We start from the raw sequence: 15,416 nt of genomic DNA, 5'->3' as shown, positions 1-15,416 counted from the left end.
TTTTTTCTGGATGAATTGACATTTTATTTTCAGATGACCAACGCGCGAGCTCATTTAACTGATTTTGTAGACTAGGCGCTTCATTTTTCTTATATACCTCACATAAGGTTAAATCGTCCACGTATTTCTAGCGGTTATTATAACCGCTGAGAGAGTCATTAACTAAAACTTAAAAGATGATTGGACCCAATTTTCTACCTTGCGGTACGCCACAGGTTATTCCTTGCCATTCAGAGAAACCGCCGTTATATGAAACACGTTGTTTCCTTTCCGAAAGAAAATCACATATCCATGGGATTTTCTTAATTAATTATTGGTGCTCCAATATCAATCAGCTTGTTCACAGCAATTGTGTGGTCTATTAAATCGAATGCTTTTTTATAATCAATCGCTACCAGAGTAGCAATATTGTTTGGCAAGTCCAAACCACTATGGATGAAATGCATTAAGCTAGTAAGGTAATGGTTTACAGAGGAATTTTTGCGATTTCCAAATTGTCTTTCGTCAATAAATGGGGTAATCTTTGGATGTAAAAAAATCATAACAACATCTTCAAGTACTCGGATGAAAATGGATGTGATGGAAATAGGGCGAATCTGGTTAAGGGTTATTGTACCCTTCTCCTTAGGAATTGGTGTAATAGTGGCCTCCTTCCATCTTGTCGGTACCTTTCCAATTGCGAGTGATTTATTAAATATGTTCACCAAGGGTACGGCTAATTCGAACGCGAAAGTTTTTATCAACCGTACAGGAAGATCGCCTGGAGCTGCAGCTTTATTGCAATTCAGTTTCTTTAATCAGTAGTACACCTCCCAAAACGTTAACGTAGGTGGAGGTGATTTAAATGGAAGATACGTCGATAACCTATTTATTTGTAACGATTCAAAATGTTGGCAAATCTCAGATTCGAGTTAATCACTTCGCGAATTTTCTCAGGATCCGATTCATCAATGTTCAGATTTAATGAATCATTTTTATTTTTACTAGTTCCACACATTTTACCGATTTGTTTAAACCATTGCCTTGAGTTGGAAGTTAGTAAATGCGCTACTTCATATATATAATATTTAATCTTGGCTTGTTTAATTTCCCATTTGACGATATTTCTACACTTGCGGTAAATATTTGAAGACTGTCCATACTTGTTATATGCTAATTGTCTTTCCTTAATTTTTGTTTTTATTTTAGGCGTAATCCAGGGCTGGTCCGTTGAGTGTACACAAATTTTTCGTAGTGGGAAAAAATGTTCGTATGCGTGACTTAATTCCCGTTCAAAAATATTTAATTTTAAATTTACATCGTTCGCATTAGTAACCTCATGCCACTCTTTATTGGTAATCCACTTGCCAAATGCGTTTACATTAGATTCACTAAACGGTCTGAATGATTTGGTTACAATGCTTCCTTTCATTCCGATGAACGATGGCTTTCGTTTCCAACAAATTGTTGCGTGATCGCTAAATCCAAACGGAGCAAAAACTAGTGGCTCTTCAAAATAATTGACAAGGTTGGTGACAATTAAATCTAAAGTATTAGTTCCTCTTGTGGGTTGTTTTACAATCTGTTTTAACCCTGTTGCCTGACTTCGTTAAAATCGCCACATATAATGAGTCCAGCTCTTGGTGATCTAGATCTAATAATGTCCACCGATTCGCGGAGGTACTGGATGAGTACAAAGTGAGAATTAACAGATTGGCCAGGACTGTTGTACACAACACAAATAAATATAGCAGAAAATTCTCGGGGTGTTCTTTTTAACTTAATTTGAAGCCACATACATTCTAACTCCTCAGGGACTGGTAAATAGTTCACCTTAGTAGCTACAATACCATCTTTAACTAGCGCTGCTACTCCACCACCATTTCTATTCGTTCTCCCTTCATAAAATAATGTAAAACCCTCAACACATATCGTATGTTCATTTTGCTTGTTGATCCAAGAGTCGCTAAAAATCCCAATATCCACATATTTTTCCTTCAGAAAAACACTAATTTCGTCTATTTTATTTAGGGTGGACCAGGGGTTAGTTAGCATGATGACAGGAAATTGCGACGTCAAACGTTCTTTGGGTCCCTGACTGGACTTAGTCTGCCTAGGCCTACTTGGTATATGCTTTCCACTGCTAAGATTATTGACGATTTGTGAAATACTCAAACTGATTAAACATCTTTGCCTAGAAGTTGGTCCTTCCAATTTTTTAGCTATGAACTTGTTACGACAGGAAATAAGCACGGGTATTCTACGTCTTGTTCCACCTCGGTTTCCCCTCTTTCTCCAACGTTTTCTGCTTCGCGTTGTGCTTTTGACAATAATAGCTCCACCTGTGTACGGTCGCATTGCTGTGTGAACATTCCATGCTAATGATGTTGCAACACGGCCTAGGATGTTCAGCATTTTCTACCTTAATTTACTGTAAAATGAAACGTTTAATAACCCGCAAAACGAGACCAAAACACTTCAAATAATCAACATTCAAAACAATACGCAAACACGATTACACCAAACAAGGAAACATCAAGAAAAACAACCCAAAATTGCAGTAGGTACGGAGAGCGGCTGAGTTAGCGCTGCCGTCCCAGTTATAGAATGAAATACGTTAAGAAAGCTCATTTAAAACCAGATCACCCAAAGGAACTTCTTTCAACTTGGGGCCCCTGAAAAAATCATGCTAAAAAATGTATATAGGTAGCAGATGTAGTGCACTACAAATTTTTAGCCTCTCCAAAGGAGCGAAATCTCAGGGGAGGCTATTGTTTTTACTTGTTCTTCTTCATGTTGTTGTTGGTAGTAACAGTGGCGTAACAAGGAGTCAAGTGTCTATGTTCTCAAGCATTTCTAAACAAAGAACTCAACACCACAACGCTCAATGCTTCGCACATCACATGGCCCCTACCCATATTTTCCTCTAGATCTGCTTGTGGTTACATTCTATAAGCTACCATTCCAACATACTGTAGACTCTATCAACACTACAACAATTCAGAGATCGACAATAATTTACTTTCCCCATAACAATTTTTGGCCTACGTCTTCTGGATCACTTTTTCTTTGAGTCGTTGAATAGGCTTGAAAATACCAGTATAAAGATGGTCTAGGTATTAAACCAAATTGATAGATTGTTTTGATAAATTATCACTTCCATACCACAAATTATGTTTGAATAAAATTACCATACTTTTTTATGGTGCTGTAGACCTTTACCAGGCCTATATATACAGTACATTGTTTTAAACTATTTTAACATGTTATATAATGTCTTTACATTTCATAATATGCCTACACTATGGTGGGTATTCATGTACTTAATTCTTTATTGCCATGTTTTTAGGGCAGAGGCAGATTCTAGGGTGTGTGGGGATGCAGCCGGCCCAGGGCCCTATAAGTTTTTGAAGATTAAAAGAAAATGTACCATATTTTCAAAAGCGTTGAATTATTGTGCAAGTAAGAGGGGGCCCCGTGGCCTCTACAGGGCTTATTTGGACTTGGAAGTGAGTGTTTTCCCAGTAAGTACATGCGTTACATGCGGCCCCTTCTATATATCTGCCAAGGAGTGTGTTTGTGGGATTCTGGTCTATTTATAGATTTTTAAAAAGTTGACATTCCAACATGTTTTGTCCACTATCTCCAAAACTGAGATTTGCGAGGAGTGACTGCTTTGGCTTGTCTTTACCACACATGTCATCGTATCAAACTTCCCACTTCATAATAGTACGACTCCTGAATTGTTCTGCCTAGAAATATCACCAAGAAAAAAGATATTTACCTGAATGACAATAACCAAACATGAAGATTGGTAGTAAAGAAAATCTTCCTGCTCCTCTGGTGAGAGAGCTGCCATTGACAGGTAGACTGCCTGTGCTGCCATGCTTGTAGAATTGTGAGTACAGTACTGTACTTAATAAAACCAGAGTGATTAATAGATGTTAGGCTCTTGTGCATTACATTCACTTTTTTACTTGCATGTTGGAAAAATTTAATGCTATGCATGACTGCTTTATAATAAAGTGTAAAATTTTGGTTGTTTTGTCTTGTTATGAAGGACTTTTAGAATACTGTAATACTGAAGCTAGGTTACTCAGACTTTTCTACACGTCTGTAGTTGAAAGTGCAATATTTTGTGGTTGTTTGTATGGTTCGGAAATATAAGACAAAAGGATATCGTAAAGTTACAGAGAGTGGGTAACCAAGCCGGTAAAATCCTTAAGGAAAATATATTATGAATGACTTTTGTATTTTAAAATAAAATAAGATTAAAGAAAAAGCAACGCTCATCATGTTACTCACCCCATATGGTTGCCATCTGGGAAGAGACTCAAATGCCTAAAATGTAGAACCAATAGATTACTAAATACATTTGTACTATATTCCATTAGAAACATGAACAACTTAATATATGTGTAATATAATAATATGTAAGCTTTTAAATATGTATTGTTTTCTGCACAATATTCATAGTGTATACTTTTGTAACTTTCATTAAGTATGTTTAATTATATTTATCACGACATATAAAGTTAAGATCCCTTAATGTGAACTGCTTTTAATCTCAGCAATATTTGTACAGCAATACAACTCACTGTACTGTATTAATTAATTCTAATTTACTTGTCATATATTGTTTCTAATTACAGGTTCTAATCATACAGTATGTTATATTTTTGTAACCTTGCAATGAAATGTTTGCCCCCTAGTATTTCCATTTTTGGACAGTAAATGGAATCTTGAATCTGTTCTGAGCTCACAAAGTTCTCTCTAACCACATTATTCAGGTAGATAAATGCTCTTCAAAAAAGACACAAACACAAACTCAGTTTTTGCATTTATTGTACACCTTCCTCATAGACGTCTGGTGCCAAAATTTAAAGCGGTAAACTGTAAACAAATATAGCATACAATTAGTAAATAGCAACTAAACATTAAAACTAAACATACATTATGTTCTAAAAAAAGTTATGCACTTGTCAATTGTAGTTTTGACTTTTATTATGTAATTTATACCATGATCTATAAAAAATGAAACCATGATGGTAGGCCTAGAGCACCGGTAGGTGATTTTTTTTATACCAAAACACAGCAATTGCTGAATGACTAGGCCTACTCTAACATGTAAAATTCCCGGACCTTTCGATGCCAGTTACATATACGGGTGAATTTCAGGTACGTCCAGGCACTATGGGGACACAAATATATGTACGTCTCCGGCTCAGCCACGGCCACTGTGCCACCATGGCCCGGGTCTGGGTGGGCCGGGACTACAATTGATAAGTGTATTATATTCATGAAGGACGCCCACAAGGCAGTCCCAACAAACAGCCTCTGTAATTAACACCTATAAATAATTCAGTAGGCTCTAGCGATAATACTATTAATAAAAAAGGAATAGCGCCCTCAGGACATCTGCCGTTTAATGTGTATTGACTCGCGTTAGAAATAATGTTATACTACAACTGTCAATACGAATGTGTGAGCCTGAGTGTACTGGATGTCACCACTGATGTGACCTCTGAGAAGTTTAGCATTTTTTAAACATATTATATTTTTAATATAAATAAATTATCAAATAATATATATATATATTTAGTAGCATGAATTAATAACTAAATTACACTAAATTAAATAGACAAATGATTATAATTCTCTCTTTTTTTTTATTGATGTATATTGTATCTGATGTTTTAAAATGTTTTTTCTATACTTTTTTTAAACTTCAATCTTGATTTAAATTGTTTTTATAATGAGAGATTGCAGTAAAGTTCCTCGTATTTCATATTTCATAACACTAATTAGTAATGATAACGATTTAGACAGTGCATAATGCATTCTATATTACTATGATCACCAGTTCAGTTTGGTAAGCAAATACTAAGTACTCTATTTACTAAGTACACAACCCCATCCACCCCCCCCCCCTTCCAGTAGTCCCTCCACTGGAAATATTGTTAGCCAAAATATTATGCTCAAGTAGTTAAACCTTATTATACCTTATTGTGGGAGCAAGTTCCCCTCACTTAGTCATCAAGCATCCACCACTTCACTTTTTCCCCTATTAGCCCCCTATTTCAAAACTCTTAGATGTGCTACTGTTTATGCTGATGAGGCACATTCAGTGGTGGGGCTTGGCCTGTTTGATGGGGAGATTAATCCCCTCCCTCTGGTTTCACCACTGATGTGACCTCTGAGAAGTTTAGCATTTTTTAAACATATTATATTTTTAATATAAATAAATTATCAAATAATATATATATATATTTAGTAGCATGAATTAATAACTAAATTACACTAAATTAAATAGACAAATGATTATAATTCTCTCTTTTTTTTTATTGATGTATATTGTATCTGATGTTTTAAAATGTTTTTTCTATACTTTTTTTAAACTTCAATCTTGATTTAAATTGTTTTTATAATGAGAGATTGCAGTAAAGTTCCTCGTATTTCGTATTTCATATTTCATAACACTAATTAGTAATGATAACGATTTAGACAGTGCATAATGCATTCTATATTACTATGATCACCAGTTCAGTTTGGTAAGCAAATACTAAGTACTCTATTCCAGAATGTTGCAAGATTGAGTTATAAAGAATACTTTCCTAGTTGCTACTAATCAGAACATTGATATTCAAGACAGGTACCCACTTATACTCCTGGGTAGAAAGAGAGGAAGATAGAAACCACATCAATAAAATACCTTGCCCAAGTGAATAAACAGCCTAATCTCTTATTTTTTTTTATTGAAAGCCCACAGCCAATAGTACTGACATGCTTCAATAAAAAATTGAACATTGATTTTGTGGTATACGTCCCACTCAGTTCTCTTCCATTACATCTGAATACTGCACCAATACACTCTCTCAAATTATTTTTTCAACAAGAACACAACATATTTTATCCAACACACCCATAAATTCTTTCAATTTAGTTAGATCTTCATTATCCTCATAAGATTTTCTTTTATTTTTTTCATAGCATCTCCTGATCTGCAACCCCAATTTACGAATGTCTGCAGAAGATGGACTTCAACATAGTTACTTTTCTGATGTCAGTCCTGCCGTCAAAGCTTGAAGGGTGTCTGTGATTATCGCACGTCATGGAGGTCTTCTACAATTGTTGGTTGTAATTATATACAGAGATGTTGTGTCCCTCATTGCTTTCTGTATTTAAGGTCACTGTGAAGTTAGCAGTTACAATTCCTGTAAGGTATTTGTTTATCTCTCACCGTGTAGTTGAATGTGTTGCTTGGAGTTCCTAAATGTACTGCATCTTTGTGTTAGAGGGTAAGCAATAAGCTGCTTACATGATGAGAGGAGTGTTCTTGGTGAAACAATCTGAACAACTGTAGTTGACCAGCAAACCTAAACCAAGAGAGGGAGTGCATATGGATGGCAGTACTTTGTAGCCTAGGTGGTAGTGCGTCATAACCGCACACCAACAGTTGTGTGTTTACATTTATCTAGAATTAAATTGTTAACAATTTATATCAAAAACATGCATGCCAATCCAAGATCACTTAAAGTAAGAGTTCAATCTTTCACCTCTGCATGGAAATGTAAACTAATAGTTACAAGTCTCCCTCTAATTGTGGAACCTCCAAAATAGACACCTCCATTTAAACACCACTTTGCTTTAGCACCAGATAAATGTAATTTTTTATCTATAAAATCATAATTATTTTTCTAGAAATTAAAGCTGCTCAAAAGCGGTATTTATTTGGAGGGACACTTGTAATTAAAATCGGTCCGAGGGACAAAGTTAATTTTTGATTTAACACTGAGGGGCGCACCAAAACTTTGATGTATCCAGTGAGCTTCCAAAACCCTCCAAGCACTTCTTTTACACCAGTTATTCTCAGTTTTAATGTTACTTTTTACATGTGACTGGTGTCGGGCCGTGTTTTCTGGCCAATGTGGCTTGGCGGGCCGCACACATAGGGTTTTCATTCATTTTCGTGGGACGCAAAAAAAAACGCTGTCGGGCCGCATGCGTTCTCTGTCTTGTTTGAAGTTGATAACTTATTTTAAATTAAGAAAATAAATTGTGAAAGCTTTTTGAAGGTTTTCCAAGAGTTTACCACAATGTGTTTTTTTAAGAATGTAGATATAAAATTCAAATGTACCATTTTTTTTTTTTTTTTACATTCAGCGCATTTAAACAGCATTAAATAAGCCCCTGTGCAATATAAATACTTTCTTGTTGCAACATTTTGGTAATTTCAGTAATGTATCTTGGAAGCATTTGAATTAAATTTGACATTTGCAAGTTAAAGTAAGTGTCATAAATGTATACTGTACTTTTACTAATTTCATCTTATTGGTATGAATAAAACCTGATAAAATATACCCCATGTGTCCAGTCTATAGGTCTATTCCACAAGAGATGAGTTGAATTTATTTAATTTAGTCTTCATAATAAAAGAAATTTGGAAATGTATAAGTTTAGAGTTGTCTTTATGTCAACGATGATTAATATATCTTAGCATGTGACATTAAATAGAAGCTGAAAAGAATAAAATAGATAGCCATATAAATAAATGTCACAGATCTAAATTAAACACCCCCACAATACTAAAACTTTGTATAAGCACTTAGTGAAAAGAAGGATCTAAAAGCAAATTTTGATAATCTTAAAAAGTTATTTTATATTTTTGACTGGTTAAAATAAGTTTAAATGTATTATTGACTACAGTGATAAAGAGAAATGATAGATATCTTGATGACTGAACTTAAAAATGCCATTTAACTTTTTTTTTTTAATTCTGAAGAAATTAGTTCTGGGAACTAAAATACTATCTTAAAAATAAAATTTCTATCTGAGGAAAGTTCAACATATTCTGCGAAATCAAGAAATCCATCCTAAGCAACACTATAAATGAACTTATTTTTACAATGTTTTGTAATAATGACAATTAGTAAATGATATTAAAAAATTATTATTATTATTTATTATAAAATGGGCATTTATTTTTAGTGTTAAAATGATGGTTATACTATTAAAATATTTATACAGTATTTTAAATTATTGTATTACTGGTTGAATAAAAAACCAGTACTAACAGTTCTGCTACAAATATAAATGTATATAGGCCTAAATATCTGTTTTATTAATTGTTTCAAAAAATATTTATCACAGTAGAATAAATGTGTAATGATATTCTATAAACACCCTGTGTTGTTCATTATTACTTTGTGTGGATAGGTGTATTTTCAAGTAGACCAATCTATCTTATCTAAGGGATTTCTATTTCTAAGACATTTGTGGTTGAGCTAAAATCATGAAGAAATATATATATTATGTATTTGGTGGGCTAGTTTTCTTTGGTATTTGACACTTCAAGGGATAACTCACACATTTTAAGACTTTGTTTTAGGTAATTCTTGTGACAATATGGAGTTTTCGCTGCACGACGTTAACTTTAACGTCATAATTTATTCATCTTGCATTCCGGAGTACGGTAATTTCAGGATTTTACGTGCTCGACGGACGTTAGTTACGGGTTTGCGCATGCATATTTCGATTTGTTTACAAAAGGGGCAGAGTTATCGCGTTGCAAGTTGGGTACTAACGTTTAAGTTAAGGTTAACGTCGTGCGGCAAAAACTACTATTGACTTGGGTGGATATAGACCAGTACGTTGGGGTCCCTGGATCCTAAAATATACTTGCAGTTTAAAATCCTTATTTGAAAGAACTTTGGTCCTGCAACTAGCCTAAGCAGGGAGTGGGATTTAAACCTGTGCAGATGATAGCAAAACGGTGCAGAGAGCAAGCGCCCGGTGCTCTCAATACAGTGTCCGTCCAATGTTTTAGTAAATCAGTGGAAACTAAATCATTTATGGCTTTATTGGAATTGTTTAACTATTTTAATTGAATTTGTGAATAGCTTTTAAAAAAATAATTTGCAATAGTCATCAAGATATTCAACAAAAAAGCAACAATTTATTTCAGTAGAAAAGATTTTCAAGATTTAATTGAGTAACATTCTTTAACCTTATTAAACATTATTTTTTCATCATTTCGTTAAAGCGAAGTATTCATTGTGCCCAGTATGCCACTGAAGCACTGTACATCGTAATTGAATTTAAATTACACATCGACAATTTACAGAAAAAACAGTTTGTAACAAATCCCTGCTTGAACCTGGCAACAATAAAGCCTAATAAATGTCAGAAGTTCATTAGTTTACACGTCCTAAAGATTTGCACTTTCCTAACGGGAAGACATCACAATAGAGAAAATTACCAGTAAGGTGACTATTTCGGTAATTAATGCGTCTCCTAATTACTTAGTAACAAGGTTAATGATAATGAGTAAATCCCATACGATTCGTCAAACAAGTAATTAAGTATACAAGATTAGATCTTATTTTTTAGCTAAATCCCCTTAATGTCCGATGTTAAAATTGTAGAGGGAAACCAAAGTCGGAATTGGGATTCAGTGTTATTTTTCAATCATAAATATTATTTTTTATAATACCCAGTGTACACATTCCCATTCCTGTCGGAAATACTGTAGTTAGTGAATTCGGCCTCCCTATGGGCGGAATTTACCCCCTGTCCAGTTCGAAATCCCTAATGAAATTGGGCCAGTGGGATTTTAATTAGGTTTCTCAAACCGAATGGGAACCTTGAGGGTTTTGGGTTCAATACGTTTTTGGGCGTTATCGTACGTTGTCATACGCGGCCAATTGGTCCATTTTTGCACACCCCGCACCCTCCTTCCCCCAAAAAGATACGGTTCTGAATTTTTTAGCATGAAGATTTAAGATCAATCAAATTATCTAGCTAACTTTGGAAATAGAAATGAATGTAATCAACAATGAGTGAAAGAACATTATTTAACCATCCTACTGTCTGCAAGCCTATAACTTATATTAACTAAGTTATATTTCACGTGACTTACAAGAATGGAAGCCACGTTGTTGATCTTTAAGCATCTATTCACAAATTTTATATATAAAATGCTTGTACCCTATTATTTACATCATATGCGTATTCATGCAAGAACAGTGGTGGCGCCAGCAGGTGGGGGCGGCGCGGCAGGCCTGAATCTCCGTCCGATGAAAAATATTAATTTTCATATCCAAACGTTATTTTCCAATTCCCAATATTGCGGTCTAGAAACACAAGGAAAAAATGCACAGGAATTTTTATTGCTGGACCCTGATCGACGCTCTAGACAGTTTCTTGGTTTGGACCTCTCCGCTGTCAGACATGTCGGACCCCTCATTGGAAAATTTCTGGAGCCACCACTGTGCATGAACATAAAATGAAAAAAGAAAACTTCTCAAGAGGAATACAATTTTGCACTTTTTATTTGACGCGAGCATACTCAAATATGCCCGACTTTACATAAAATCAATACCAGTGCACATTATCTGCTATGATCTTTGAACAAATCTATTCACAGAGTGAACAAACAGGCTTATATAATATTCTATGGATCAACTGTCTCTTTATGAGCCATAGCAGATTTCTTTACATACAGTCCCTGAACTTTCAAAATAATTGTTTATTGTGTAACGTATAGTTGACATCATAAATCCAAATTAATTCAAAAAAAATATATAAACAATACGTGAAAATAAAATGAAGAGTGAAAACTTCCCTTGACGAATGGAATGTAGAACTTTTATTTGACGTAATACTCAAGTAGGCCTACCTGAGGTAAAGTTCAATATCTGATGTAACGCACCCGGCTTAAAAAATCGCAACGCGTTAAGTATCACCGACAGCTTTCGGCGATGCTGATTGGTCATTCAAATCGAGACCCTCTTCCTGGTAGCATCACTGGGACAGATACGCAGTGCGCAACAATTGCATTGTACAAATAAGTATTTAAGGTTCTACAAAATACTATTCAGCACCAAACATGACACGTTATTGTAATATTGATATGGCATCATACCATTAGGTCTATGAAACATAAATCGGCCTACTTTGGTTTATGGTGATTTAGCAAACTAGTCAACCTAAACGTAGGACGCATGTACGCATCACGTGCAGCCGAATTGTCATTTCATTTTATCGGTGTATTAAATATCACTCTCCCAATTCCGTCAATTGTTCCTGACAATACTCTAATGTCAACTGTTCTTGGCAAATGAAAGCTTCCCGAACCAATTCCTGGAACTGCCGGCACTTGTTCTCGGGATAAGATGTTAAATACTTTGGTATGTTATTCATTTTTGAATACTTGCTTCCCATATGAATCGGAAGGAATCTCATGTTTGTTTTCCCATTTTGTTTATATTCCTCTTCCATAAGATTGGCGAAAAACCTGGAAATAGTAATTAAAAGAAAATGGGTATAAATTTCGTACTCCTGGTTGTTGAATAATTAGTTGTGGACGTCATTTGGCCCTTCGGATATAGATTCATAATTACTAATTGTCGAAATTTTAATAATACAAGGATGTACAATGGAAGCAGGGCCGCTAAAACAAAAAAATGAAAATAAATTTATCTATTAACAATATGAGAATAAACACCTACCGAATGTGCACCTGGTCGTGTTTTGTTTTTTTACCGATAATTCGTAAAATATATTCTTCAGACAAGAAGCATAAGACAAAATCGCACTACAAAATAAGGACAAACATTATTCATTTTGTGCAGATATTTCTGAACTTCACACATACATACACACACACACACACGCAACATGATATTATAAATCGCTTTTAACATCATGTTCCTTTACATTTGAGCATAACTTGATGTATATATATATATATATATTGATTTATATATTATATATATACAGCTGTTATAGTGCTAAAATATAAAGGAACATGATGTTATAAATCGATTTATAATACCTCTCTATTACCTCAATATTATTTAATGTGTCGGCAGAAGTAGAAATATTCGTTGAGAATAAATTGTAAAAATCACAATCAAAAGGATAACGCTCTGAATTACCTGTCTCTTATACACATCTAGATGTGTATAAGAGACAGATATTAAGTTGTTCCAAATTAAGAAGGCCTATAACAACACTCAGGTGACGATAAAAGGTGAACCCATACCTTGTGAAATATTTTTTCTAGTTTTTTCAGAACATCCTTTTCTTTGAGAGTGGAGTAGCTTGCGATTGCGCTTGAAGATACATCAGTCATCACATTATAACCACGTGCGATCAAATATTTTGCGGCAAGTTGACGCTTGGTCGTAGCATCGGATGCATATGTTATCAGACAATCATCTGAAATAATAATAATAATAATAATAATAATAATAATAATAATAATAATAATAATAATAATAATAATAATAATAATAATAATAATAATAATAATAACAACAACAACAACTATAACGAATAATCAAAATGAACTCACATTTTCTTCTTGAGGTTTTCAAACTTCGATCTACAGTTGGATGGAAAATATCGGACCTTCCTTGCTTATGTTGTGTTTTACGAGCAACGTGGCTGTTCTTTGAATGGCCCTGTGAACAGTGAGAAGCAACGTGTGACACCTTCTTGTGAATCTGTTTCCTCGCTGACGTCATGCTGCTTTTACGGGGACCGCGTGAATACGAAGCAGGACCATTCGCTGATCTACATAGTTTATTGGTACTACATCCACTTTGCAATAAGTACTGAGTATCATCTGCATCAGACCCAGTGGCACTTTTGTACTCTGAAGTAATTAAGTGACTTGAGGAACCTGATACAGTCTCTGTGTTTTCTTCGAAATCACTCTCCTCAGTATCGCTACCACTTACTATCGATAATGTAGAAGTGTATGATGTTGTATTTGTATATGGACAGCGGATTCTACGTTGGCTAGTCACTGGCCGCGAAGGCGCTAAAGAATCAGCATGAAACATCTCTCTGCAGGAAAACCAGTGGTTCTGTTCAAACAATTGTTCAACGTATTCTCGATTTGAAGTAGACCTTTGCGCAAATGAAGATGGAGGCCTAAAATATATGAGACCTCCATTTTCGGAAAAGCCTACTGGCAACACTGGCATATCCACAGCAGAGGTTTCCCGATGAAATAGTTGCGGCATGCCTCTTGGATTGGAATCGATATCTGATGCTTCAACTGGAATTCTGGATAGACCTAGACAATATAAAATATTGGTAGCTAGTATAGGCCTATAATTAATAACAATTATTTATAAGTTAAATCACATATATAACTGAACACTTGGTGTTACACGCTTGTTCACATCGCAAAATAACATTTGCAGTACCCACTGCAACTTGGGGATCGGATTCAACACTCTCACACCAAGCGCGCGCAAGCACAGTAATCTAGAGGTTATGGCGCTAGGCTGGGTATCTGGAGTGTGCGTCTAATTCCCAACTGAATCACTTGCGATATTTTTTCGCAAGTATTTGGGAACGTACTGAGTGTTCGGTACAATAACACGTTAGGAAGACAGATATCTCTTAGTAAATAAACTATTTATTTTTATTATTATTATTATTATTATTATTATTATTATTATTATTATTATTATTATTATTATTATTATTATTATTATTATTATTATTATTATCATTATCATTATTATCATTATCATTATTATTATTATTATTATTATTATTATTATTATTATTATTATTATTATTATTAAAGCACACACATTCCTCCAGATGTCTAAACGGCGAAGAAGTTAGTAGCATAGAGGATATTGTAGATCCGGGTTCTTCTTTATTCTGGGTACCTGCTCAGTGGAATCTACTCTTTACTTACAGGTCCCAGTTATGCTGTAAACTAAGTATCTTAATGAGGCTTAGGGAGTGGAGTAGATTTAGTGCTGCACAGGGAATAAACCCAGAGGACACTGGGACTGGAAAGAAAGTATCTTTACCAGTTACAGAGGGGTTCAAGAGTGTCTAGTAGTCAAGGCTGACAGTCCATGTCCTTTCTTTATTTACCACACCGAACCGTAGAAAGTAAGAGTTTGTACTTACCGTCGTCAGACCTATATAAACTTTCGGTTGAACGAAGTCCAAGACCAGAGTAAACATACCGATAACGCTCTGAATTACTATCCGAGTCTTCATGTTTGCTTCCATCAAACAGTGAATGCGCCATTATTGTGCCCCAACCTAATACCTAAAGATTCAAGATTCAAACTTTATTCTCATCCATTTCTGGAAATTGTATTGCTTGTTGCTTACATTCATATAAAACATGAAATTCACAGTACGGTATACAATTATTATAATACATTGCTTTATGAAAGTTCTAAAATTTTAAGTTTGATATGCGCTATATAAGTATACAATAATAATAATAATAATAATAATAATACTTCAAAATTAAATGTATTGGAGTCAATAAATTAGTATGGTAGTAGTAGGCCTAGTAGTAGTAATAGTAGTAATAATAGGCCTGATAATAGGTCTAATAATAATAATATAATAATAATTATAATTATAATAACTATATATGTTATATA

At 34.4% G+C, this 15,416-nt stretch overlaps 3 protein-coding genes across 4 annotated transcripts in view; 1 reads left to right on the top strand and 2 right to left on the bottom strand.

Moving 5' to 3' along the window:
- LOC117101750 overlaps window positions 1-3,943 on the bottom strand; it is an 11,908-nt gene extending 7,965 nt beyond the window's left edge. Inside the window, exon 1 of the mRNA XM_033241793.1 lies at window positions 3,764-3,943. Coding sequence (XP_033097684.1) covers window positions 3,764-3,865 — 102 coding nt within the window. The 5' untranslated portion in view covers window positions 3,866-3,943. The remainder of the gene's footprint in view (window positions 1-3,763) is intronic.
- The window catches only part of LOC117101749 (cyclin-dependent-like kinase 5), a 24,505-nt gene extending 16,222 nt beyond the window's left edge, over window positions 1-8,283 (top strand). Inside the window, exon 8 of the mRNA XM_033241790.1 lies at window positions 6,970-8,283. Within this exon, the coding sequence (XP_033097681.1) occupies window positions 6,970-7,065 (96 nt within the window). The 3' untranslated portion in view covers window positions 7,066-8,283. The remainder of the gene's footprint in view (window positions 1-6,969) is intronic.
- Window positions 8,284-9,914: 1,631 nt separating this feature from the next.
- LOC117101748 overlaps window positions 9,915-15,416 on the bottom strand; it is an 11,206-nt gene continuing 5,704 nt past the window's right edge. The window contains exons 2-6 of one of the 2 annotated variants that reach the window (XM_033241789.1): window positions 14,926-15,070; window positions 13,337-14,065; window positions 13,025-13,200; window positions 12,489-12,574; window positions 9,915-12,274 (exon numbers count right to left, since the gene is read on the bottom strand). In XM_033241789.1, the coding sequence (XP_033097680.1) occupies window positions 12,037-12,274; window positions 12,489-12,574; window positions 13,025-13,200; window positions 13,337-14,065; window positions 14,926-15,049 (1,353 nt within the window). In that variant the 5' untranslated portion in view covers window positions 15,050-15,070 and the 3' untranslated portion in view covers window positions 9,915-12,036. Of the gene's footprint in view, window positions 12,275-12,488; window positions 12,575-13,024; window positions 13,201-13,336; window positions 14,066-14,925; window positions 15,075-15,416 lie in introns of those variants that run through there. The other variant, XM_033241788.1, reaches the window with a different exon arrangement.

The sequence above is a fragment of the Anneissia japonica genome, unplaced genomic scaffold (genome assembly GCF_011630105.1).
Source record: "Anneissia japonica isolate Jap-2015-1 unplaced genomic scaffold, ASM1163010v1 scaffold288206_len369265_cov204, whole genome shotgun sequence".
In the NCBI taxonomy this organism is placed as follows: Eukaryota; Metazoa; Echinodermata; class Crinoidea; order Comatulida; family Comatulidae; genus Anneissia; species Anneissia japonica.
This window is presented reverse-complemented; position numbering and strand designations above follow the sequence as displayed.